This window comes from Stegastes partitus, unplaced genomic scaffold (genome assembly GCF_000690725.1).
Source record: "Stegastes partitus isolate 25-593 unplaced genomic scaffold, Stegastes_partitus-1.0.2 Scaffold368, whole genome shotgun sequence".
Classification (NCBI taxonomy): domain Eukaryota; kingdom Metazoa; phylum Chordata; class Actinopteri; family Pomacentridae; genus Stegastes; species Stegastes partitus.
The window spans coordinates 253977-281558 of record NW_007578099.1 but is presented as its reverse complement, the minus strand read 5'-3'; the positions used below and the strand labels follow the sequence as shown (position 1 = coordinate 281558).

At 39.3% G+C, this 27582-nt stretch overlaps 2 protein-coding genes across 2 annotated transcripts; both read right to left on the bottom strand.

Moving 5' to 3' along the window:
- Nucleotides 1-150: 150 nt before the first annotated feature.
- On the bottom strand, nucleotides 151-10393 carry npepl1 (aminopeptidase like 1). The gene is made up of 12 exons (XM_008284689.1): nucleotides 10156-10393; nucleotides 8379-8564; nucleotides 7938-8108; nucleotides 7702-7791; nucleotides 7167-7248; nucleotides 6542-6684; nucleotides 5583-5660; nucleotides 5366-5466; nucleotides 5040-5163; nucleotides 4773-4949; nucleotides 3899-4009; nucleotides 151-1117 (listed from the first exon to the last, which is right to left on the bottom strand). The coding sequence occupies exons 1-12, from the start codon at nucleotides 10303-10305 to the stop codon at nucleotides 959-961; spliced, it is 1572 nt and encodes a 523-aa protein (XP_008282911.1). The 5' UTR covers nucleotides 10306-10393; the 3' UTR covers nucleotides 151-958.
- Nucleotides 10394-12237: 1844 nt separating this feature from the next.
- ankrd52b (ankyrin repeat domain 52b) lies at nucleotides 12238-26603 on the bottom strand. Its single transcript, XM_008284687.1, has 28 exons — nucleotides 26442-26603; nucleotides 24916-24999; nucleotides 24393-24471; nucleotides 24163-24233; nucleotides 23868-24068; nucleotides 23555-23642; nucleotides 22737-22879; nucleotides 21661-21873; nucleotides 21462-21540; nucleotides 21212-21326; nucleotides 20535-20617; nucleotides 20307-20424; nucleotides 19803-19871; nucleotides 19574-19714; nucleotides 19390-19446; nucleotides 18750-18861; nucleotides 18595-18666; nucleotides 18295-18496; nucleotides 17981-18068; nucleotides 17630-17747; nucleotides 17294-17513; nucleotides 17035-17122; nucleotides 16844-16927; nucleotides 16388-16533; nucleotides 16061-16143; nucleotides 14858-14940; nucleotides 14559-14650; nucleotides 12238-14439 (listed from the first exon to the last, which is right to left on the bottom strand). The coding sequence occupies exons 1-28, from the start codon at nucleotides 26466-26468 to the stop codon at nucleotides 14255-14257; spliced, it is 3141 nt and encodes a 1046-aa protein (XP_008282909.1). The 5' UTR covers nucleotides 26469-26603; the 3' UTR covers nucleotides 12238-14254.
- Nucleotides 26604-27582: the final 979 nt, after the last annotated feature.

Sequence of the window (27582 nt, the reverse complement as noted above, 5' to 3'; positions counted from 1 at the left end):
TGCTGATGTAATGTGAATACCTGGGGTAAAAACATTTGAGATGGTAAACTAATTCTTGAGCCAAAAAAAATCCACTTAAGGACTAGTTTTCTCATCTCTCAGCAAAAAGAGGTGTCTGTTGGTTTAGGAGTTTCACTGGACACGTGCACACAGAGGACAGATGGCACCGCCTTTATTGAAGGACAACATGATTGTCACAAGGGTGAAAAAACATCATATTTGTGCAGGAATCTTGACTAATACTTCTACATATCGCATGTGTATTTTATGCTGACAAAGCCATTTATCTAACACCATTGTGAAACCGTGTAAAACTGCAGTTAAGCACTCAGTCCTCCGTTAGGTCCAGAGATCAGGCAGTCCAGCTGTACACAGGATGAATACAAAGTGCAGTGGTTACCAAGAGACTCTAGCTTCATCCAGCATTTCTTCACAATGTCTAAGACAACACGTATCATGGCATCATCACAGATTTGCATGAAGTATCAACTTACAACAATTCCTGCTGATGAGGTGGATACTTGAAAGCAAAGAGGTATGAGGTAAAATCGTTTAAACTGCTGTTAACTTGGAAAATCTGTTACAAAACGATTACAAAAAAACGTTGCAGAAAACCTGACTGAATCTGTCATTAAAACACACCACCTACTTTTTTTTTTCAGATTTCGTTATAATCAATGCATCTCTGTGAAAAGCAGCTGAATAATGGAGAAGCTAAGGAGGCGATCAGTACAGCATGTGAGGGCGAGGGAGGGGCTGTGTTTGATTATATCATTTATACCACGTCTGATACCGATGATTATCTGTTTTATTCAGTGAAGTCAAATTTAATCAAACACAGAAAGTTGATTCGGTTTAAAACATTTTTAACTCTAAACAGAGGAGCTTTTTCTTCAGCTGTCTGGGTGTGTGGTGGCAGTGGAGCAGTCGGGGTCGGGGAGTGAACCGCTGGGCGTTTCTACACCAGTCTTCGTCTTTTGCAGTCGCGCTCCATCTGGTCTTCGGCCATGTTGGTGGGTGCACCCAGAGGAGACACTTGGTTCAGCATGGAGTCATCTGAAGCTTGACCGAACAGGGCCATGAGCAGAGCAACACCGAATCCTGTGGCACGCTCCCCCTACAAAGACACACACACACAAAAAAAAATGGGTCAGATTCTAACATCCAGTGTTATTACCCTGAAGTGACCCCACAATTGTCTTTTCATTCAGACTTAGTGGAGTTAAACCCTTTGCTTTAAAGCCCAATAACCCCATTTCTCAAATGTTACTACAGTGAAGGTCTTAAACCTACTTCTGACACAGTATAATGACAATAATGAGAAGCTTCAGTACATTCAAAGTAATTCTGGGCCTTTTCTTCATGAGTTGAATCACAAAACAAGGACAGAGCACGAGGAAACCACCTGCTTGGTAATAAAAAGGTGTGGGAGTTAAAAGATTACAGAATGAGCAGCTGTTTCTGCTTTCTTCAGAAACAATGTTTAGTTCCACAAAGAATGAGGAAGACAACCAGATTCTGTGAGAGGAAGGTCAGAGTTTATATAATAATACATAATTTGATGGCTCAACGAGTTTCTGTACTGCATGAAAATCATGAGACAAATGGATGCATAACTCAGATAGAGGGCTTATCTTTAGGTGTGTCCAAAATCCCAGCACAGACTACATTACATTTACTGTCAACCATTTGAGTTCATGTATAATTCGTGCTCTGCAGAGTGCGCTCACAAAGCATGCACTCCAAGGCCTACTCTCATAAATGCATCACATCTCCTCGCTACAGTAAACTACTGAGTGCGTCTTAAGTAGAGAGTAGGCAATGAGCAAATAAAGTGTTACAGTATTTTCTGTCAGTGCTGTCTCAAGACAAGCAAATAGATTTATTGTAATGATTAGCAAAGTCTTGTTCCATGTTTATTTATAGTATTGTGCCCATGCAAATAATATCAGTACTGACATCATGAGAAACTGCAAAGTCTCCATAATTTAAATAAAAGAAAAAATACAAACTTAATGACAAAAAACATTTTGTCTTTAGTAAATGGATCAGACTTTGACAGTAAAAGAAAAATATCCTGACAATTGTGATGAAACTTAGGACTCAACCTAAAACAGGGCTGCTATCTGACAAATAATTTAACTACAACTTATAAAATGCGACAACTCAACTGTCTACAGTGAAGAAAAGTCCACTATATCATTTGCTGTTAGATCCTGATTGCTGCTGTCTCCATGGTTACACATTTGCTATTAGTTTATGCTTAGCTTTTGTGTATTTTTACTTCCTTAAACTACGCTGTTCTTTCTAATGTGGCACACATGACAAATCTTGCAAATACTTTCACTTCAACAGGCTGATGAAACCAGCAGTTTTACAGATCTGATGTCTGAAAATGGCTTCAGATCATTTTCTTCACCCACTGTACAAACTCGGCTGGACAGTTTGGTTTGTGATGGTCAATTTGCACTCATCTATAGGAGATTCATTTCAAATTTATTTGCACATTAAGTCACTCATCTAGGCGTTGTTCACACAGGAAGCTTATAGACTCAGTCACAGGTTGCTTTAATGTTGACATCATGTTTAGTTAAACTCAGAGGGCCAGAGGGCAGATAAGGTTTTGTAACAGTGTTGTTACCAACTTCCTTAAAAATCGTGCTGACTATGAGTCTTTAGTGACGGTAAATACTGTAACTATTTTTTTTTTCTACACACAAGCGCACAAAAAAAATTCAGAACTGCTGTTGCTAATTTTGTACTTTTCTTAAATGTATTATAATACTTTGCAGTAAAAACATGAATTCAATTAGTCAATAGCTTGAAATTTTACATCAAAAGGGGAGTTTGTATGCTTTTTAAGTCTTAAGTTTACATGTCATGTTACACTCAGGTCAATAGTCTGTGTAGATTCTCAGTCATCCAGGTCATGGTAATCCTAGGAGCTTCTAGCAGAAAGTAACTGGACTTTTCATTTAGGTTCTTGAAGATGCTCCACCTCTCATCCAAGAGGTTTCTTCAGTTTTGATCAGGAAAGACAGAAGTCCAGTTGCTTTCTACTAAAGCTCCTAAGGACACTCAGGTCTGCAGTTGCATTAAGACACTGTGTGAGCAAGTGTACTGATGCACTGCGAGATCTAATCTGACACTCCTTTTTCCATCTCTGCTCACTTAAGCTTAAGAAATGTCTTGTCAAGCCAGCTACAGGAAGAAGGAAACATTCCGTGGCCCCAAGAAGTACTTGGATACTCTAACCACATGTATGAATTTCACTGTATTTGGAAACAAACTGTCTGAGCAAATATTAGCAGTTTTTAATAAAAGAGCACAAGCACGCTGGTCAAGCAAAATATTCCACAAAAAAGTCTGCCAAGCTTGTTATTGCAGATCAGACAAATACAGTGACCTTTGTGCAAATAAATGATGCTCTGATGTCACTGCATTTGTCCTTGTTGTTTTTTCTTTTTTCTTTTAGGTAATCAGTTCGAAAATAATTTTGTGGCTGTATGACGTTGGTTACTCATAAGTTCACATAGATGCTCTGAGCAGAGTCCCCACAGGTGTAGTTTATCAATATAACTATTTGACAATCTTAATTTTTAAATTTAGAGGGGACATTTTTGTTTTTTTTCGGGTTGACAGACTGATTTATTGTAGTATAAATTATAATTTTACAGCTATGCTAAATGTGTTTTTCAATGGATCAAATGTTTATTCAACATTTTAGGAAATAATGTGATAGTTTAACGGGCAAAATACCTTTTGTGCCGCTGAAAACACACACCCAGTAAAACATGCGCCTCAAAGTCCTGAATATCACCTGATTTGCTCAGGAATAAAAGTCAGATCATAAGTGATTACACATATCTGTCTACACACCAAAGATGGGGGTACTCACAGCGTGAACAGGAGAGGCAATGTCAACGTGGACCCAGACTCCAGGCCAATCAAAGCCCAAGTGGGAACCAATGAAGAGACCAGCACAGGAGCTCTGGGCGTTCTCTCGGTCCTGTCAAAGCACAAGAAAAAGATAATGCACGTCAGCAAATAACTCAGTCACCGGACAATAATTCTACTTTTACAACATATCAATATCATAAGCTAATCAGCTCTAATAGTTTTTAACCAAATACTTCTGTATTCTGATCATGTAGCTTGTGAACAATTAAGCATATCTCATTTATCCCATTTAGAAAGCTACAGCTGTTTTTCATGTGTGAGAAACATACGCAATCAACATTCAGGTAAACATAAGCGTCACAATATACCAGTATGAGAGATGCCAAGCATTAAAGGACTTAGATTAGGATCTGGTCTCCCAAAAAATCTGATCTGGTAATCCCTAAAAGTAAAAGTTATTGACAGGGTGAAAACAAGACAAACATTTTCCCTTTTTTTTTTTTTTTAGCAAAACAACAATTAAGACAATCTAGTCTGGAGAAAAGCTGCATTAACAGAAGCCAAAGAATACAAGTAGCAATTACAATACTGCAGACTGCAGCAAAGTGGTCTAGCCCGTACCAGAGTTATTATAGGTATGCGTTATTCACTAGTTTGTACTTTTAGTTGGTTTTTAATTTCTATTTTCAGTGTAGTTTCAGTTACCTACTGTGCATTTGCTCATTTCAGTTTAGTTTTTACTGTTCAAAAAATATTTAGTGTTTATTGTTGTTATTAGTGTATTCATATTTTGTTGTGTGTCTGATTTCCATCTTTTCTGTCATGTTTTGTTTAAGTATCTGTTTCTGAGGAACTTGGAGTTTGTCACTTACTGCCACAGAGTTCTTCATGTCAGCCATGGCAGAGGTGAACTCGCTGAAATGCAGCTCGGGGCAGTAGACCAGAGGGTGGGCGAGATCTCCGCTGCTGCGGCCTGCGCGCACACATGCAACCTCCCACTGCTCACTGTTGGTCATCACAGCTGCATGGTACTTCCCTGTGGAGATTCCCTGAACAACAGAAACAAAAAGGCTTTAGTGACACAGACAGTACCTGTCTGATTGTACCTTGCTGTAGTTGGTTTAACAACAGTCCCCCACCTGCGCCCCCGTCAGCGTGGCCATATCCAGAATAATATCAGCAGACAGGTCTTTGCTGGCATACACCACTCCATCAGACAGCACCAGCCTGCCCTCTGCATCAGTATTGTTGATTTCCACTGTCCTTGAGAAGGAAACAGACAAAATATGAACATTTAATATCACAGCTCTTGTTCATTCCTGTTGATTTAGCTTGTAATCTGATATCAGACAAGGTCTGTGTGCAGACACACCATGACAGCACAGACAAAACAAGGAGCAAGTACAAATCAAAACAGGTAATCCATCAAATAAATGATCGGTTATAATGTTTTAAAAAGTCTCACTTTCCAGAATAGAGAGTGTGGATATCATCGGGCCGTGTGGCGATGGGCCCAACTGCATTCTCTGCGAGACAAAACACTGCATGCAGGTTATCCTTAAAGCCCTGAAGCAGACGGAGGAGAGAGTCTGGTTAAGAAAACCTTTGAGCAGTAGGGATACAAAGGAAGCTAAATGACAGCTGTGACAGCTGATGTGGGATATTTTAAGTGGTTACCTCACCTGTTTAATAGTGGCTTTGAAAGCTCCCAGGATGGCAGCAGCTCCACCACAGTCTCTCTTCATCCCTGGCATTGTGGTCTAGACAGAACAAACAACACTTGTTCATTTATGAGGACTTACTTCAACCTGTAATGTAGCTGTAAGGCTGCATTGCTATCTGCACTGAGCAGCACAGTGACCTAATAGTCTACATAAGTGTTTACACTCCAAAAAGCTTTTTACCCAACTGGTGCCTGCAGCAGCAACTGCATGTGAACAGATTACTGAGAATAGGCTTAAAGCTTAATCTAACAGATCAGGGGTATCAGTGAGTGCAGGTTCCAGGTTTGCTAAAACCACCAGAGAGTTGATGAGCTTTAGCAAAGGCAGCAGACTGAAAGGTGTCCAGTGAAGGGGCCAGAACACACAAGACACTGTAGAAATATTTGTCATGTTGTGATGCTGCAGGTGCAACATGGGAGATGTTTGATGGTTTGAGCCGTAGAATTAAATGTCAGCCCACAGGATCATAGTGAAGCTCAATGTATAAAGGTACAACAAATACTTCTGGAGCGCACAACACTTGGCAATTTTTCTGTTTAGGTGTGACAACAGTTGACCACCGAGAAGCATTAAGAGAGTTTACAGTTTAATACAATACCAGCACATCTTGCTGCAGTGACTAAATGCACAGTGCAAGTATGATAAATTGAAAAACCCGAGTATGAATACGTTTCACAACTTGATAAACAATTAATTAATTGAACCAAATAATTTTGGTTAATCCTAAATTAATTATCTAAATCAAAACATTAGCCACAAGTTACCATAATATATTAAAATAAAATGTAAGATTTTGTAGATATATTTAAGTGCAGGCTTGCAAGTAATTTTTACTTTTTTTTTTTTAAACTTGTTGATTAGTATTCTTTTGCATGACAACAGCTATTATCTCTTCGCCACAGACACCTAGGAGGTACCTTTCCCTTGATGCTGAGTCCACCAGTGTCATACACGATGCCTTTGCCCACCCATGCAATGGTTTGGGTCGCACCATCAGGTGTGTGGCTCAAGATTGCTAATGCAGGAGGATGCTCTGCTGCCTTTCCAACACCATAAATACCTGACAGAGTAGAAAGAAAGACATCAGATAAATAATCCTAACTCCCCAATGATCACTAAGGATTAGACAGACCACAAACACTGTGGATTTAGAATCTAGTTTGTCAAAGAAGAGTGTAGTAAAGAATCAAGTTAAACTGGCTTTGACCAAAACACTAACACAAAGTTAGACAAAATTTACATTTACACTAAACTCAATTACATTTGTTCATTACTAGCAGCTGAAGAATCATTTCCAGGATAATGTGATAAAATGTGTCAACCTAAGGAATATAGAGTCTTCTTTAGAAGCCAAACATTACTTCATTAACTTGAACTGTGCAACTGTTTTAGCTGATCATTTTTCTTTTTATAATAGCGGCACAACTAGCCGGTCACAGAAACACAACAGAGCTACATAATATTTAACGAGCATTTAACAAAAAGGTCCTACACAGCAAACCAGGAGAGTTGTCAGAATATAAAGAGAAATCTATGCAATACCTCCAAAGCCTCTTTGTTTCAGTTCCTCTCCACGAATGATGACTGGAGTGATTCCAAGTTCGGTCCCCACAGCCTTGATTTCCTGAACCAGAAACAGATGTTGGTGATGGCAGGCAACAGTAACTCTTTAGACAGGTCACACTATTTTTAATATCCCTTTTTAGTTTTAATAAGCTGTACATAAACAGTAATTAAATAGCAGTCATGTTGCTGTAAACATTTACAGGCTGCAGATATTATGTTACTTAAACAGCCACCGTTTGTGTTTGGAAAGATGGTAAATTAAATAATTACATTTATTTTAAATGAATGAATAAAGCTGCTTTACTTGATTTTGCAAAGCAGATTTTGCCAACAAACTGTCAACTTAACAATAAATCACAGATAATTTCTTTTCACATGTTGTGTGTCTACAAAATGGGTAAGTATTAATTGGATAAAATGAGGAACACGCTTGCATGAGAAAATGTTCCCACTATAATGTAGAGAATTCTGTAGGGGATACGTATTCATTCATGTTCATAGTTTCACTTACATCCAAGAAGTGGTCTGTGTTCATCTCATTGCATGGTGTGTCTACAATGCGAGCTGCCAGCCGAACTCCATCAGCAGCGTTGGAAAGACACTAAACAAAAGAAAAGCCTTCAAGCTAAAGCAGAGTGCAGTTAACAGACACTACAGTAGTTTAAAGCAGGCTGTTCCCGAGCAGAACACTGCCAGAGGCAAACTGTATTGAAAAAAGAACAATTATGAGCCAAAACTTCAGAGTACCTCAAGTTCTGCAGCATCCAGAGAATTGTTGTCTTGCCCAATGATCACAAACTCCACAGTCACGTGCTTCTTCTCTGCCCTGCGGGAGGATGTGGAGCGGCGAGAAAAGATGGGGAAGGCCCTGGCGATGGCACAGGAGGATGCAAACACATCTGAACGCTCACACACCATCTGGAGAGGCAAGAAACACCCATTTGTTAGTACCTTGAAAACACAAGCTGTCTTAACTCTGGATGACCCGGATTCGAGTGCCATAAGACTCCCAGAGAGAAACACAAAAGGACACTATTGCTGTTTAAACAGCAGATCTATTCTGTAGCTAAAAGTACTCTCTGACTTCCCTGAAGGAGGTGAGGAAAAGAGAGTTGATTGATCCCCTCATACACATTGAAAAGATATGACATGAAAGGCAAAAAAGTAAAATCTGATGAAGTTACTGACCACGATGCAGCGGTTATTCCCTCCTGGAAGGCAGGAACGGACCAGACGGGAGACAAAGTGGGCAGAAGATGGGCTGTTGTGCCTACTGACCCGTGAAGGAAGGGAGGCCACTGCAGCATGGTTGAGGTACAGAGGGCAGCTGTCAGTGGGGTTTGGGTTCAAAGCACTGAGAGCTGCCTGCCAAATCTGAGAAAACAGGAGACATTTCTGGTTCAACACAAAGAGAATAAAACTACTGTTTGTCATCATCTTGTTAAACAACTTTGAAATCCTGCATCAGTTACTTGTACTCACATTGATTCATTCACAAAACAAGTACAAGTGATGAACAGCCTGCAGGATTTTTGGGGCGGTAATTATTAGAGCCAAAAGATTTGTGGATAATTCTTATTATTCTAACAGATATTGTGGTTTGGTTTAAAGCAATTTCATCTTTTAGAGTCAAGCCTCAGTTCAGTATTGAACATGCCTGTCACACAAGGAAGACAGTAGGAATTTGTAAAATCGTTGACAACAGTTTTAAACCCTGTGTCACACATATTGCATAATGTGTATCGTAGGCTGAAGCCTTTACGATTTGCTCATTCATAGTTTTAAATTGCAGTTCAGATTAAAAGTGGAATAGTTGCTCAGCCTGAGTAATTCTGATCTAACGCAATTTGTATTTACAATTTTCTGTTACTGGATAATCTTTAAAATGGAAATACCATTTGTTGTAATATTTAACATGGTACTGATGATGTTTAGGCCAGAACAGCACAGCTAAGCAACAGGTTTGTAAAGTTTTGTTACTCATCAGCAGTTTAAATGTGTGTGTGCATTGTTAAGGAGCTCTGAAGCAATGTCAGGCTGAACAGTCATCGGTCTTATTCCTAATGAATGCTTAATATTTCCAAAAGACCAAAACAAGAAGGAAATCAGTCAGTATATGTGTAGGATGTGTTACTTTTACCAGCTTAAACATAGCAAATACCTTTAACCATACAAGAATAATTGAAGCACTGCCAGAAGGAGCGTAACAATCATTTTGAGTGATCATTGCTGACAAATACTCAGAAGGACAACCATTGCATGACCTCTCAGGCTCACTCTCTCAAGTCTCTCTTTATAAACCGTTGCACAACCACCTCTGAAGACTTAGCATGGCATAATATAACACAGTGTTTACGGCTCCATAGGGTGCCACAGGAGTATTTTAGTCTGGGTCAGACTGTTGGAACCTGTCAGAGCCCTAAACACTCAACAGAGCACCTTGAACAAGGAACATCAACAAGATGCCAAACAGTGTTAGATTTACAGCACTGACAAGGCCACACTATCCTCCTAATATCGAGGGGAAATTAAACCTCTCAAAGTTAGGAAATGAAAAAAGGGGACTGTAACCTCAATTGTGCCATAGTTGCAAAATAAGCATTCGTTCCTGAAGAAGTTCATAATTTCTGGAAGTCGGTTGGTACCACAAACTACCAGAGTGCCATGACAATTGGTTATCTTTACACACTTAACAAATGTGCCTTATTGTGGCTGCAATTTACTTTTTACTGACTAATAAATCCAAAAAGAGCACTGACGTCTCCTTAGTATTTCTGCAGTTAGAATTAGCTGTGTAACTAACTCACTAACTCAGACGGATATCCTACACCCTTGGGACTAGTTAACGATAGCTAACTGTGTTGTAGCTCTAAAATAACTTAGCTGCGTTAGCTTGCGCTAACTTCGGCTGGCCTGGTGCTAGCGTTAGCCGTCAGCCAGCGATCATTAGCGCTCTCAGGATTACCTCTTTGCTAACGACTGGCTGCAGTTTTCCTTTGATTTGGCTCCAGCTGACTTGCTGCAGGTTGGTGTGCTGCCCGATAATCAGGACAGGGCGGCTCTGTGGCTCCGAGTCACCGGCAGAAGCCTTGAACTCCAGCACCACGTTCGCCATTTTTGCGACTGGCTAAAGAGAACGCAGCCCGACGGTGATGCTACAGCGGACGGACCGCTGTCGTTCAACTGTGTAGCCCGGACCGGCGACGGCAGCCGGGAGGGACCAAACGGCTTTTATCCGCTTGGTTTATGGAAGCTTTCTGTAAAATGCGATATTTTATCAACCTCTACCGGCGACCAGCAGGGACTACATGGAGATATTAAAACATAAGAACTTTAACTGTGTCTTAAAACAAACAATAGACATGTTAATTTCAGTCTTTTTGTTCCCTCCTTCCTTCTTTGTTCAATTGTTCAAGTATACTAACATACAGGGTAGAACAGAAGTGAGAGTCGCCCTGTGTAATGCCATTTACATGTGAAATAATTTAAAATTGTGTATCAATAATGGCACTAATGCCAAGTTAACAAGTACTTCTTCTCATGAACGATCAAAAACAAACATTTTAGAAAGATTATATTGAAAATACAGGCCCCGAGGTAGAAACTTGTTTATGTCTGTAATTACTGACATACAAGTTTTAACATCTGTGATTTCCAGTCAGCCTCACTGCATGACAATTGGTTATAAAATGATCCGTGAACAGCAGAACCTTCTCAGTTTTGCTTCTGTAGCCATGTCTGTCAGTGTGCCAGCATCATGGAAAACAATCAGCAATCAGAAAGCAGTAATCAAACGTACACACTGAACCAACCATAGTACCACTAATCAAAGCTGCAGTGGTTGTCCTTGTAACATAACACCATACTTGCACAATGCATCTCTGAAAACAGACTTGACACAGGCATTATCAGTGGAAATTTGAGTTACTGTGGCAGTTCAAACAGTGTGAAGAATGATGCACACCACCAACTACTGTGGACAGTGTTCAAGAAAGAACTCTTGCTTGCTGTTTGGCATGCAACTGCAAAATTAAACTTTGCTAAATAAAGAAGGATTACCACAGTGAATGTATAGTCCTGACAGTGAAGCACAGATGTAGGAGAGTGATATGGAGCTGCATGAGTGAAAAAAGGTTTTGGATTTATAGATGGCACAATTAATCCATCCGTTATCTATATCCATCTGCTTAATCCTCACCAGGGTCGTGGGGGGGCTGGAGCCTATCCCAGCTGACTTAGAGCGAAGGCAGGGGACACCCTGGACAGGTCACCAGTCTATCGCAGGGTCACACTTAGAGACAGACAACCAAGCACGCTCACATTCACACCTACAGACAATTTAGAATCACCAATTAACCTCAACATGTTTTTGGACTTGTGGGAGGAAGCCAGAGAACCCGAAGAGAACCCACGCTGCACGGGGAGAACATGCAAACTCCATGCAGAAAGATCCCAATGCCCCCAGTGGGACATGAACTGGCGACCTTCTTGCTGTGAGGCAACAGTGCTACCAACTGCACCACCTTGCAGTAGCTGGCACCATGATTTTCAAAAATACCGGCTTACAAGATGCCTTCCCGGGCAGGAAAAAGCCTCAGTGTCTGCAACTCTGGCTGCACAGCACTAAAACCAAAAGGAGAAAAGAGAGAAGAGACATGGTTTCTGGAGAAAAAGAGAGCAAGCAAGCAGTGAGGATGTGGTTGCAGTGTGTCTACATAAGGATGGACAGAGAGAGGAGAAAAAGAAGAAACATGACTTCTGGCAATGGGTTCACTAGAAGAAAAGCAGCCAGTGGCAGTAGAGGAAGGTCCTGCTTGTTGAACACAGTAAAGCATTCCTAGATTTGTTGGGTTCCATTCTACTGAACTCTCATCAATGATCCATTTGTTTTTTGTACTTTAAGAACCTCCATATAATTCTATCATAATCATGTCTGAATATTAGTTAATATCAACACCATAAAGTAGTACATCACAATGCAGACTGCAGCAGAGTAAAATGTAAGAGGAGAGTCATCCTTAAAGAATCAAAAAAACTGCACAAACCATCAGATGGTAATGATTTATTTATTTTCATATTAATGCCAACCACAACGAAACCACTCAGAGTATTGAAGTTATTACACCCTGAAATCTCAGTGAGATGTATGGAAGACAGTTTGTTCACATGAAACGCTGCAACAGAGCAATTCCTGAAGATGAACATTATTCACATTTCACTGCAGCTTGTGTTCAGAAATGCCAAACAGATTTTTCCCATTAATTTTTTTTTTTTTCAATTGAAACAAGGGAGAAGACGAGATCACTTCTAGTGTTAACTTTCCAAAACACACTTTCAAATATGAAATAATAGTTGCATAAGTCTAAGAAGGATACCCTGCTGCAAAATGTAAACTTTTAATGTCAGAGTGCAAATAGTTTAAACAGACAGGGGATTAGAAAAGGGGCAAAGGCTGTAAATAACTTTCAAATTATAAAAAGGGTAAACATTTAATGCACAGCACCATTTACAAAAGCATGATGTTTAAAGAGAAAGGCAGTGACATGTTTGTACCAGCACATATATACTTATCAAGTTAAACTCAATGATATGGAACTCTGCCAGTTTTCTTTATTTTGATCAAAAAATATTTCAAATATTTAGTAGGACTAAATTTATTGAATGTCAGTAAATACTGGATACTCAAATAAATGGCTTACACTGGGGATTTTTCCACTGGGCCACTAAACAAAGAACTTGTGTAAAAAATCACACAAAAACCCTAATTATAAATTATTTCACCTAATGTAGTGTTTTAAAGAGATTTCGCCCAAATAATGTAATAAGAAAGTTGAAAACCTGTAGATTTTTTGCCATTTTTTTTAGTTTAGTGTTCTCAAATGAGAGATTTTCTGCTTTTTTGGTTTTACATTAGAGGATATTAGTTATCTTTGGGTCTCTAACTGCCATTAAGAAAAAAAAGGTGATGTGGGCTTTTGCACTTTAACCATTAATTAAAAAAAAAATAAAAATCATAAAGCTAATTAACATTTAGATGGAGATATGGTAAAATGACACATTTGCAAAATACACAAGACTTTCAGCCTGAAAGATTTTCTTTCCTGTGAATTCAAACTGTATAGCAACATAAAAAACAGTTAAGTCTTTAACCCTTTTCTTATTGGCTTATTTAACTGATATATAATACTTCTCTCGTACTTTACACTTAGTGTGAATCATCCAGCTCAAGATGTGCTTGTTATTGCACCTACAGTACAGTACACGCTGACCTGAGGTTAATTATCGATAATTTGGGTTTTTCAAGATAATACAAGTAAAAGGTTAACTTCATATTAAGAACTATATATACACTACACTCTGTAAACTATATCATTAAAACTATTGACATGCTTGTAACTGAAAGTGAAATTTAAATCATGATAATATTAGAATAATAAGGTTATTTATATCAGTGTAGTGTTTGCTACACCCTGTGCAGGATAAGAAAATAGAGTCTTATTGATTGCATAAAAGGCTTACAGTACCTGTTAGATATTTTAAACAAGCAAATTAAGAAGCAGTGTCTAATATGCAAACTAGCACTGACAGACACGCACGTAAATCAAACACACACAACAAACAACCGAACGTTCTTGCACTTGTATCAGCTGAGGACCAACATGGAGATTTCAGGCTTTGGTGGTTAAAGAGCTCAAAAATTAGCCAATACTGACGGTGGACAGGGTTCAGGTGGGAAGGATTGCGTAATGTGCTCATGTTAAACCTTCCATTCATTTCTAATGGTTAACATTTCATTAAAATAACACGCAACAGAGAAAATAATCTAAGAGGTCTGCTAATATTAGTAAGGGGTAAGACTAGATTTAAGAGAGGCAGTCGCTGCTACTGGTACATGAGTATATGGAGTATGTGCAGCTGCATGACACATGTAGAAATGTCATGACATGAGAGAAGAAGCTATGCATGACCACACATGTTCGTGGAGACGTGTGTGGGGTGCCTTTGGGCTATACTGGGGTGAACCTTCGCTCTGTCAGGTCAACGGTATCTGTGCGGTCGTTGATTTAGGCGTGACACAGATTTCCACTGGACCCACAAGTGGCAGCGATGCCACAGTTCTTCAGGATGGGGCAGAAGTTGGAGGTTGTGCCGGCCTCTCTGGGAGGGAAAGGCTTCATGGTGGAGAGGATCAAGGCCAGGCAGTCTGCTACGTTTTTGTTCGGTGCACAGGCCAGAGCTGGTGTGTGGCCTGCGGACGATCAACAGGCAAAGAGTTACCACATGGTACCTCTCAGGGGCTTTTTTTTTTTTCAGGAAACATGATCTGCTTTGGTATTTCATCACTAAAGTGTGATTATTCCTGCTCACCCTCCTCATCTACGGCCATGACTGCTGCTCCTCTACTCAGCAACACCTGCACGACAGTCGCCAGACCTTTTCTTGCTGCAATGTGAAGGGGCCTGCGAGAGGAAGAGAGATGGGTCAGGCTAGAGTGCACTAAGGACAAATGAAAATACAATCAAGAATTTATCTGCACACAATGCACTTCAGAATCCACACTGATTTTGTTAATCCTACATGCTAGGCTAATTATTTTATTTCGTAGTTCAGTGGTATTCGGCTTAACTGCATGCAGGTACAGTGGCCAGTGCTTCAAGACAACTCACATTTGAAGAGCGTTGTTTCTGGCATTGATGAGGGAGGAGTCAGTGATTTCCCCCAGGATCAACAGGGCACACATCTCATGACCCTGCAGAGGAAAACACATGGTACTAAAAGTTAAATAGCTAAATATTGCAGATTAAAAAGCTAGAGGTTGTTAAAAAGAAGGAGAAGAGAAAAAAAACTGTCAAAATGTGATGCAAAACCTGTGGTTGAAATGTAATCAAATATTTTACCTTTTCATTTAGTGAAATGCACACCTTGTAACATGGCAGTAACACAATATTATATTCTTAGTACTACGAGACATTGTAGGGTTTGATGAAATCAAAAGTAGGTATGTTACTCAGGAAAAACTTCCCTGTTGATGACGAAAAAAAAAGATATTTAGACTAGTCAGCTAGTCTAAAAGTAAGCAAACATTCAGAAACTGTCAAAATGCATTGTAACTGATAAGGTTCAATTACCTTCAGTAACAAAATCACACTTTAAATATTATTGAAATGTGTGACACTTTGCACCATGCATATGAACGTGGCAAAACATGACAAGTCACAAAATAAAAGTTAAGAAATAAAAATACCTTGCAGGTTACATTAGCATGCCTGTGCTGAATGTAGTTGTGCACTGCTGCAGTTGAGTGCTTATATAGCAGTTTACTCTGACACAGTCTTCATACAACCTTATTTACATTTTCTAGATTCAAATACTGCTAATCCATGCTGGTTTTACTAGATAGCACCTATCCTACTTTCCTCCTTGCTGATTTACAACATCCAGGCATCAGCATGAGGAAGGATAGCTGTCGTCTGCCATGCCTGCGGTCCAGGTTAGTGACAGGTGGCTGTGTAACAGTTAAATGGTATTGTACATTAATAAAATGTTAATAATTAGTTGTAATTACTTTATTTCTGGTACCAACCTGTGAGGGTAGCAATGTTTAATCGTTAATTTGACTAATCCCTGACAAAAACTATTTCATACTTTAGTAGAGTATGAATAACATAATATTAATTCTAAAAACAGGTTTAATTATATTTTTAATCTAATTTTCAATATGGGCTACTTCATATTTTTGAAAGACTGTCACCTTATCTACAATCGTCTTGTGTTACACTCATGCAAAGGTTAAAGTGCCACTGCATGCACAAGCTACAGTACACCTATTAGTGTGTGTGTGTGTTTGTGTATGTATGTGTATATGAAACCTTGCTGCAGGCTAAGTGAAGGGCTGTGTTATTATTGACATCCACCAGGGTCAGGTCTGGCTTCGCATTGTGCAGCAAGAACTCTGAAATGCAGAAAATAAGCAACAACAAAATCACGTGGAGGGACAGACTGTCAATGTGACAGGGGAGCAAACTGGTGCATGAAAGGTAACCATTGGTGAGGACGGTGAGGGGCAAAATGTGTGCCAAAAGAAGCTGAAATGATCTTCATCTGTTTTAAAGTTTCCCAAGTGCAGAAAAGAAAATAATGTTTTAACAGGCTCAGAAATAAGACAAGATAAGATAAAACTTTATTGTCACACCTACCAACAGCCATGGTCTGTCCACAGTCAGCAGCAACCATCAGAGCAGAGCATCCACTGTGGTCCACAGCATTAACCTCTGCTCCCTGGGCCAGGACCAGCTGGAGCCCAGCAACATTTCCTGAATAAGCAGCTGCATGCAGCGGGGTCCTGCACTCAAGCAACACACACACATCAAAATACAGGATGCACAATAGAGATAGCGATTTATTTATTCTGTATATGTCACATTATGCCTTTTTAGATTAATTAAATTCTTTTGTAGAATATTCTGAACTCAAACACAGCTAACAATCATTACCATGTTGATTATGAGTGATGTAACTATTGTATTCTACTGTTTGCAAAAGTCTTCCAAAATACAAAAAATTACTTAAAAGGCTAACAGTTACAGCATCTGTAGACTGATCCATACTGACAGCGTTGCATGAAACAGATCTGTTGTGAAAATGAAACCCACCTTCCTTTGGCATCACTGATGTTGACACTTTGAGAGCCAACAGTCTTCACTAGAAGTCCTGCAGCAACATCATGTCCATTAACTCTGTGTGAGAAGAACAGACACATTAAAAAGATGAAGAACCATCTCAATTTACTGGCTAATAAACACGTGTATGTATACACATGTATGGAAGCATTTATGGTACTCACAAAGCACAGTGCAATGGAGTGAATGAATTTCCCTCCTGGTTGCTATAAAGTTTGTTTTCAAGTAAAATGTGTAAACATCCTTCATGCCCTGAAGAAGACGGGAAACAAAAATGATGTAATACAGTATAAAAAGAGTGATAACACACTGAGTGCTGCTCTAAAAATGCACATTCATACATGTATCGATATTTGTGTCAATATCTGCTCTGTTCAACACTGAGCCAAACTCTTTTTGGTAAAATAACTTCTGATGTCTCACCGTGGTAAGCAGCCCAGTGGGTGGGTGTGTAGCCCCTGTGGTCCAGCATGGAGTCCAGAGGGTCAGCTTTCTTAGCAGCCTTTAGCAAAGTGTGGAGCAGCTCCGTGTGGCCGCGGGATGCAGCGAGGTGCAGTGGAGTCCTTCCCTGAGAGTCTCGACACAGAGCTGAAGCCCCATGTTCCAACAGAGCCGACACACAGTCGTCACTGCCCAACATGGCCTGTAGGCAGAGCAGACAAGACATGACGTAAGAGGAAAAACTACATCTAGAGCATTCTATTTACAAAATTATTAAGTACAATTTTAAAAAGTGGCATGTGGCATGCACACACTCACAGCTCTGTGTAACGCAGTGAAGCCATGTTTGTCTGCAGCATCTGCCTTCGCTTTTTTCTCCAACAGGATGTGGACACAGTCGGTGTGACGTCCCAGAGCTGCCAGCATGAGAGCCGTCCTGGAAAACAAAATAAACAGAAGTCAATGCTGTGATGGTTTGTGGGAGGATAATTTTTGCATGGTGCCAGACTGGTAACATCGTCTTAGATAAGATAGATCAGACTTTAACAAAACACAAGGTGTGATGTGTGCTATATAGCATGCGGTTGTCATGCTTTGTGCTTGCATATTATAGTTATAGATCTTTTCACGATAAACAAATATTCAAATATTCAATACAAAGTGACTCACTGTCCCTGTGTGTCCTGACTGTCAACGATGTCGGCACTTTGTTCCCTATTGACCAATAACAGCAGACAGTCCACTTGGCCCTCAGCAGCTGCACACAGAAAAAAAAAGAATAAAATGATGAGTCAGTGGTGCAAAGATCTGTTGGTCAGACATTAAAGTTCTAACCAAGTAAAACATCTAAACCACAAAGTTGTACGGTTTATTCTCACAACAGCATCCATCAAAAGCCATCAATTGGACTCTTAAACAAAACAGTATGTTTGTTCAGGTCTCATCTTATATGGACCCAAACATGTCCAGGGATCCACACACACCTGCAGCGTGGAGAGGCGTCCACTTGCGCTTGTGTTCCTTCAGTGAGTAAGAGGCTTGATGCTTCAGCAGAACTTCCACACATGTGGAAAAGCCTCTCTGAGCAGCCAGGTGGAGGGCGGTTTGGCCTTCGATGTCCCGCACATCCAGACTCACCAACGTCTCACAAAGCAAACGCAGCGCCTCACAGTGACCATAATACGCCTATAGAGAGGACATACATAGTAGCAGTCAAAAGCAGTTTAACAGGATGGGCTTAATTTAAAAGTCTTTATCAGTGATTTCATTGTAATCATACTCACAGCTAAGTGCAAAGGACTGACTGGAATATTACTTTCAACCTCTTCGAGACAGTTGAAAGAAATCTCCAAGAGCTGTAAGAGTAACAGAGTTTCAGTTAGGTCAGTCAATGAAGTCAATGCACCATAACAAAGACTCAGCAAAAATCACTACTGACCAGTTCTAGATGCTGTTTGTTCCCATAAGCTGCAGCATAGTGGACGGCGCTGTAACCTTTACTGTTCTTCAGAGTTGGGTTTGCCCCGTTGTCGAGCAAGTAATCTAAACACCTGAACACACAGAGTCCAAGAATCATTGGCAGTCCTGTCTGCTTGTAAGTTATTAATTTTCCACATGTAATGTAAAGACATTACAGGTGTTTCATACACTAATTCATGTCTTTGGAAAATAAACTTAAGTCCCATCCCATTAAGAAAACTTTTTCTGTCGTCTGTAATCCTAAAAGCCTGATTTAGTATGTTTTTTTATGTCAAGTTTATTTAAAGTTCTTTAGTGTATATTTAAATCAAATTCTGTGTCCAGTCAGACATTTTTGCTTTGTTTCATACATAATACAATTTCCACTTTCCAGTTGCTCTGAGATTACAGATGTGACTAGGATTTTAACTTTTGCTGTACACCACTACATGAAATATAAATTGAGATGCAGTTGAGTTAAAGTGCTTTTGCATTATGACTTCTATGCATCTTCTTTTATTGACTGAAAGGTGAGATCATTCTGCATAGTTGAGCACATACAGTAAAATGTATTAAAGTAAGTTTATCTGCTTTGTATATGACAGTAACATGCAACTTACAAAGATGCTTCATGTTCCTTTTCCCCAATGAAGTCTGGCTCAGAGTTCATCCCCCCTCTGTGGAAAGAAAGGCAAGCAATATTAACCTTCAGTCACGGCAATTTGTATAGAACTGCCCATAACATGCTGTTCTTGTTACCTGAGTAAGACGTGTAAAACATGAAACAGCAGCAAAGGTTCTCACCCACAGAAGGTGTGTGAAGCAGCAGCGTAGTGCAGAGGGCTGCAGCCCGTCAGATCCAGCTCATTGGCCTCTGCACCAGCTCTCACCAGGGAGATTGTGCACTGACTGTTCCCGTTGGCTGCAGCATAATGCAGAGGAGATCTGCGAGGCAGAACAGGACACAGCTGTGACATCAGGTTACACTAAAGTACTGCTAAACTCATACTCACAGCTATTCAGCACTGCTTACCTTCCCAAATTGTCCTTAATATCCAGTTCAGCACCACTGTTTAATAGCAAATTGAGACACTCAACATTCCTAAAAAGCAAAAAATAAATACAGTTATTCATTTCACAACTTCAAACTTGGGAAGCCCACTGTTGCACATAGGAAATCTCTGGATTAGTTAGGTTTTATATGTATAATTTTGCGGGGTATTATCTTTAATTTGTAAACTGGCCAGGTAATTTGAGGTTGTAATAGTGTCGGTGCTTAACCTTAATGTTGCAGTTAGTCAGGCTTATTTGTGTGATACATAATATTGCAGTGATAGACTGGCCAGCTGTCCAGGGTGTCCCCTGCCTTCACCCTGGCTGGGCTATGTTGCACAGATTTGTAGCTATTATTTCAAAATATAAAGTTTTAGGCAGCACCTTTTTTCCATGTTGATCATCAGTCTTGCATGGCGATATACAATTTTCTGTTTAACTTTCGTTATAATGTGAAGCATTAAGAAGTGTGTTCACCACTCACCCTCCAGACGCAGCTGCATGCAGGCACGTCCTCCCGTGATCATCTGCAATGTTTATATCAAACCCCACTGGTGGCATCTCTCCACCCGTCATAGCTGGCATGAGGTTGTAAAACTGGCCTGAGCGAAGCACAAACAACAGAAACACTTTAGACTCATAAGTCAATAAACTCAAAGAAGGAAGAGATTAGATTACAAAGCAGGATACGTTGATTCTGAACTGATCTCACCATTAGACAATAACTTGCGACAACAGTCTGGAAAGCCGAAGAGTGCCGCCAAATGTAGTGGAAGCATCCCATGAATCCCCTGTCTTTAGAGATAACAACATTGCTATGTTTAGTATGCTCTCTCTAATATTGTAACTATGGGCCACAATCACTTAATTTATTATTTTCATTCCATTTCTACTATTTCTATTGTTGGATTAGACCTTTAATGCCATCTTCCTGCTATATGGATGGTACAGATGGGAGAGATCCTTTCGCAATAATTCGTGTCACCTGACAACTTAAGATGGTTGTATCATTGCAGAGTTGGTTTTGTGAAAGCAGAAAATATTACGCATCAACAACATAAAACTGCACTTTTCTGTGCTGTCCCCAAGTTGGCAATTTCATTTTCTGTCCACATTTTATCAGAAAACAGACTCTCAAAGTATCATTTGAAATAAATACTGTGTATGTGGATTTTGGATGGTACAACTTAAGCTACTTATTGATTGAATTCTAGAAGATTAGTTGCAATGAATTGTATATTTTAAAAAAAAATGCAAAAAAATGTAATACTGACATTCAGTTAGCTGAAACACTTAGGCATTTTCATTTTATGTTAAATTAAAATGTGTAAGTGTGACTCCAAAACCTCTAATTTTTACCACCAGCAGCATGAAACAGTCAAGACGTACCTGCTTTTGTCAGCACCATTCGTCAGCAGAGTACTGATCAGTAACTCCTGACCATATCTGGCAGCAACATGAAGAGGAGTGTTTCCATTTATGTCGACACAGTCAATCTCTCCACCTGTACAGAGGGAAGAAAATACACATGCTGATATGTATTTCAAGTTCAGGTCACCTACAAGGACATTTTTTCATTTACACCATCAATCACATGCAACAACATGGTGTTGGAAGTATTTTTTGCAATTTATGTTACCATTTTGGATCACAATCTGGGAGCCTGTGAAGCGTCCGTACATTGCAGCCATATGTAAAGGGCTCTTCCCCTCTTTATTCTGACGTGAAGAAAACAAGGTAGGTTTAACATTCAATCCGTCAGCAAATCACTACAATCCAGCACTACAGAATTCTTATTTCTTTCTTATTTGTTCTCCTTTTAAAATAAAGCCCTTTACCTGCACGTTGACATCAGCCCCATTGTTGACGAGCAGCTCCAGACACAGCACCCCACTGGAGGAACCGGCAGCCAGATGCAGCGGCGTGTTGCCGTGGTGGTTGGGCTGGTTGATGTTTGCGCCGCAGTTCACCAGTTCAGTGGCTACGGTGTCCTGCCCTGTGTGGCAGGCCATATGGAGCGCTGTGTTCCCAAAAAGGTTGGGTTCATCAATCTGAGACACAGAAGAGGTTTTAAAGAATTGATGAGTTTGAAATGAAAAATGATGATATTAAAAGCACATGAGCTGTGTGCTCAAGAAATACAGCAGGTCATATCAGTGTCGGTTACATCAGTAGACAGCTGACCTAAACAAACAAGCCAAAAATGGGTCTAAACAAAACAGGTTTAAATGACCTGACTTGTCCAAAGCCACAGACAGGTACAAAACACACACATATCTGATGTGTTGTTAGTTTCAGCTTTAAATGTAGAGCTGTGCTATGTAACCAGATCACCCTGTTACCATCTGCTTAAAGCAAATTTTTACGAGTTGCAACATGATGCAATAATTATTTTGTGTTAATATTTTCTGTGTTTCATTTTTTGGAATTCATGTTACAATTTTGGATCAAGATTGGAAACGCACCAGCATAACTATCAGAGAGGAAAACCGTCGTCCTGACAAATGCTGGTTATATATGAAGGAGGTCAAGACATTTAAGACACAAAATAATGATTGACTTTTGAGTAGTAGGCAAATTTAATCATTTTTCTCTCTCTGAGTAGATGTTCATGCTTTGAAAGGTTAATTTCCTACCCTGGTAACTAGTGATACAGACCATGAAACTGGGCCTGGAGCTCAGTTTAATGTAAGATTAATTCCTCATCTTACATTAAACCATTTATAACAGCAGACTGCTTTGCTGTAGGACTATATCTTAATTCTGACTAGAAAGCAAGGACAAAAAATCCTACAAATACAATGTACAATAGAATATACAATATATAAAAGAAATGGCAGCTCAAATACTATTTTACTATTTAAAGTTTTTTGTGTTTTGTAATAGTGATGTGACAAAGCCACAGCTGCTTTACCTCCACCCCGAGTCTCAGCAGATATTTGACCACGTCTAACTGTCCACCGGCCGCCGCAGCATGGAGCGGAGTGTAACCACATTTGTCCTTGCACGTTACATCTGCACTGTGCGACATCAGCAGCTTCACAATCTCCACATGTCCTGAAAGAAGAGAATAACATTCATTACAAGCGTCTGCCTTTGGTTACATATTACACATCACACCCCATTTACTTGTAAAGCCTCTACCGTGAGTGTGCAGACTAAACACTAGACTAGTATAATTAAAGGAGACTGGGGTTGGTGACAAATCATACAAGTACAACACTGTTATTATGAATTACAAAGTGAAAATATCTATTTTTTTGTGCACTTCCAATTTTGTTTTGTTCAGTTAAGATATCATAGCTGTCAAGACTATTAACAATACACAGACTGATAAATCAAACAACCAACTGTGCAGTGACACATGGCTAAAATAGATTTGGAGGCAGTGCAAGCATGTCAGCTATGTATACTTTCTCGATGCATGTTCTGACATTTAAGTCTTTTACACACTTGTTTCTCAGACAATGAATTAACATTCTGCACACAATGAGATGTCTATACTATCATGTATAAACTGTGCATGTATATAAACAGACTGAGACACAAGTACAATATGGAGTATATACGTATAAAACAATTTTTAATTCCCTCAACAATATTGTGAAATCCTTCCAACAGCTGTGGCCAACCTTGAGGTGACTCCCCCCACAGTATGCACACAACCACTAACGCACATCTGCTCTTGTTCTTTCTTACACTCACAACAAAACATATGCATGTAATTCTCACCGAGGTATGCAGCCCAGTGGATCGGCTGCCTCTCCTTCTTATCTTTAACACTCACGTTGGCACCTTTACTGAGGAACAAGTTCACCATCTGTAGATGCATAAAAACTTAGTAAAGCAATGTGTCCATGTAAAGTTATAAATTGTCTGCAGCTCGATCAACATGTTATTAAATAAATGCTCTACAACTTTAAAACAACAACCAACAAAAGGAAATACATCTTGTTTCACACACTGTTAAGTTGCAGTAGTTACTTCAGGAACTGTTAAAGGTCAAATGAAGACTCTGGTTAATGCTACCAGCTTCATAGTTTACCTCTCCGTGGCCACTGTGTGCTGCATGATGTAGTGGTGTCCTTCCTGATCTGTCGGTAACATCCAGGCTGCAGACGTGCGGTAACAAGGCTTCAGCGCAGCCTGTCGCCCAGTTTGCAGCGGCCATGTGTACGGGTGTATGCCAAAATTTGTCCCGTGTGTTGACCTCTGCACTGTGCTTTAGCAGCAGCTCCACAGCCCTCTGAAAGGAAAAAGTATAAATCAAATATTAAGATCTGGTTGTAGGAGACTTTGTGTTTTATTTCTATTTCTGTGTTTTGAGAAAAAGAATGCACCTCATTTCGTGAGGCAGCTGCTCGATGTAGAGGAGTCAGCATCCCCTGGTCCTTAGCGTTGATATTTGCACCTGTAACAGAGCAACAAAAGCAAGAATGAGCTTCACTGAGCATTTTTACGGTGTTTTAGTTGATGACTGACTAACGGGCTCCATCACCGCAAAGATTTACAATTCACTTAGACATATTTTGAGTAAAATATTTTTAACAGTTTTTTTTTAATTTTTTACCTGAACTGATAAGGAGGTCCATAACATGGACATCACCCAGGTAAGCAGCAGCATGAAGTGGTGTGCTTTGTTCTTGGTCCTGACCCAAGCAAAAGGATAAAATAAATAAATGAAATCTAATCCAAGAATTCATATAATGCAGACAACACATTTTCTCATTTTTATTATCCTGTATTATACTTGGTCTTTATTACAGTATGACTACCAAATGTTTGCACATTTAATCTACAAGTATCACCTGCTCTAAGCCCACTGCATATGTTGGTATGAAACATTTGATCTAACTGACATTTTGCATGAAATGCACAATAGAACTGTAACCTACAACATCCACATATTTGAATTTACATTTAAAAAACTGTGCACAGTCAGCAAAGCCATGATTAATACCCTGTGATAGTGATGCAGTTAAACCATTTGCCTAAGCTTGATATACGCTTCACCCAAAAGATATTGCATGCAAGTTAGACAGTACAACTTGTAAAAACATCATGACTGATGAGTTCATGCTGGAGAATAGTACCAGTGAATTGACATCTTCTTTGTGGTTCAACAAAAATGTCACATCTTCTGTGTTTCGGCTGAAAATGGCCTGGACCAATGGAGACTGAAAGAGAGATTTGAAATGCAGAACAAGAACAACATGAAAATTTACACATTAAAACTTGATTAAAATCAGTAATTTCACAAACTTTTACAGAATGCAATCAAGCCCAACAAATGTGTTTGCTCAGTGGAAATAAAAGTGAGGTTCTGCACTTTTTAAAATGCACCCATACACGATGTTCTGGTCCACACTTCCCCTTCAAATCAAAGGTCTGGGTGTTATACTGGATAGCACACTTTCCTTTAGCCCCCTCATTAATAACACATATTGCTTTTTATTTTTTCACAGCATTACCTGGAGACTCCCTATCTCTGAAGTTCTTATTCACTCCCCGGTCACTACACGCATGGCTTCCTACTGCAACTCCACTCTCTTTGGGATTTCAAATAAAATTCCTAATTGCCTCCAAATCCTTTAAAACTCTGATCCTGAGGTCATCACCTGCTCGAAGCCCACTGCCCATATCACACCTCCCCTCATTAAGCTCCACTGGGAGCCTGTTCAACAACAGAAACATTACAAGAGCCTATTTTTCATCTTCAAAGCCTTCCAAAACCTGATTCTCTTAAACCTCTAAGACTGCTTTTTTTCTTCTTTTTTCCAAGTCTCAACACACTACACACCTACTCTACTGTCTGTCCCAGGTTTTAGACTTGGCACCATTAACACCAGATCCTTCCGCTGCACCATGACCCTGGACATCACCACCACTACAACCCAGCTGGACTCAGTGCCGAGGTGCTCAGTTCTTATCCACTCATGTCCTGTTCTTCTCTCATTGTACCCGATTTGGTAAAGTGGAATTGGTTGTTTTGAAAGGCATTTATCTTCATTATTATTATAAACTTAGTCAGGATGCGAATGAATCTGTCACATTTCAGACCAATAATTTAGACATAACACCATGATTGATCTGCATGATGCTGTCTGCTCAGTAAAGTCAAGAACGTCCCGTAAAACAATAAGAATTTCCTGTCTGGCATTTTCTTTAAATGAGGAAAAAGAAAACTTTTTTCTCTTCATGCAAACTTCAAACAGTTTAAATAATTATTTGGAAACTATGGGGATAATTTTAGCAATGACACATCGATCTTAAGCACGATGCAGTCGACAACTACATTTAAAATTGATGTTTAAAATGCTTTTTGGCAGGTTTGAGAGTTCAGTTACTAGCAGCTACAATGACACAAATGAGAGTCTTAGGGCATCATAAAACTAAAACGTCAAAAATCAAATTCTTCAGGAACTGATCGAGCAAACCTCTCGCACAAACTAAAACTTAATCTATCTTTGCATGGCACTGATTCTGTGACATTAACGAGCCTTGTAGAAAACTTTCCTCGTCATGTCGCTAACATGACTAGCCAGCTGTGAGCAGTAGTCAGAAGTAGGGCAGGTTATCTAACGGCAAGTCAGACCGCAAAAAAGAGCCTTTTAAATACCTGGTCCTTGATATTTCTTAACTCCATGTCCCAATCACTGTGGAAGCTCCTTCATTGAGACTCAGCGTAGATTTGACTACATGTCAGTCTGTAGAAGCTAGTTAGCCTAGCTTTAGCTTAGTTAGCCACTGGGATGTGTTGTGTACACCACACAGTTGCCAGAACATCGCGAGAGAAGTTAAAGAAACGTGATTTTGAGGGATTTAGAATTTTTTTTTCCTTCTCACGTCAGTATATACTTTGATGAGATATGCTTGGAATCATTATATTTAGAGGCATTTAATCTATACATAGTTTTGGTTAAATGTATGTATATTACACAATAAAACTAAATATTCCATAGAATAAAACTGAAATGTAAATTAGTTGGGATTTATTTAAAAATATAAATAAATAAATAAAATAAAAAATCCATTGGATTTGCTATGTAAAGAAGCCTATCTCAGATTCTATTTAAATGATCGTTTAAATCTGAAAATTAAACGGTAGCTCCACTATAGCGTTGTCATTTACCACACGTGTGTTGCTTGAATAGAAAGTATGAACGGAAAGATATTGAGTAAAAACGAAAGTGCATTTTGCGTTTGCATTTTCATTTTTAGAATAGAATAGAACTTTACTGTTGAAATTTTTTTACACACTAGTATAGGTTTTGTATGACCATATTAACATGAAAATTTAAAGGGGAATTTGTCATTTCAAAATTCTCAATAGGGAACAATGTTCAAATCAATAAATAAATAAATTTTCATATGGAATAAATAAATATCGCTATTAATTAATCCTGAAATAAATAAATCAGGCAATGCATATATAAATCATATTCATTATACTTCAGTACATTTTAATTTTTTATTTATTTCTTTATTACACAGCTGTGCCTGTGCACAAATTTGAAATACTTAGGTCTCTATACCGATAAGTGCTTTGATTTTATGCTACAGCACTACAGTTCAGAGGGAAATATTGTTCTTTTACACTGCTTTATTCAACTCCTTCTTCATTTCCTTTTCTTCCTGCTGTGAATACTTTTGATACTTTTGCTGAGGGTTGTTTTGTACTTTTACAGTTTCATCGCCTGCCAGACTGCGCTCAGGGCTAATGCTGGTCTTTATTCCTCAAGCCAATCAGAACAGTGCGG

Excerpts from the sequence above, each read along its gene's own strand:
- ankrd52b (XM_008284687.1), bottom strand. The coding sequence starts at position 26,468 with ATGGAGTTAAGAAATATCAAGGACCAG. Across the intron at positions 20,425-20,534 it reads TCGCAAGTTATTGTCTAATG|GCCAGTTTTACAACCTCATG; the intron begins GTGAGATCAGTT and ends TGCTTCGCTCAG. Across the intron at positions 16,144-16,387 it reads TGGACAGACCATGGCTGTTG|AGTTCTTGCTGCACAATGCG; the intron begins GTAGGTGTGACA and ends TCTGCATTTCAG.
- npepl1 (XM_008284689.1), bottom strand. The coding sequence starts at position 10,305 with ATGGCGAACGTGGTGCTGGAGTTCAAGGCTTCTGCCGGTGACTCGGAG. Across the intron at positions 7,792-7,937 it reads TGGATGCTGCAGAACTTGAG|TGTCTTTCCAACGCTGCTGA; the intron begins GTACTCTGAAGT and ends TCTTTTGTTTAG. Across the intron at positions 5,164-5,365 it reads CACACTCTCTATTCTGGAAA|GACAGTGGAAATCAACAATA; the intron begins GTGAGACTTTTT and ends TTCCTTCTCAAG.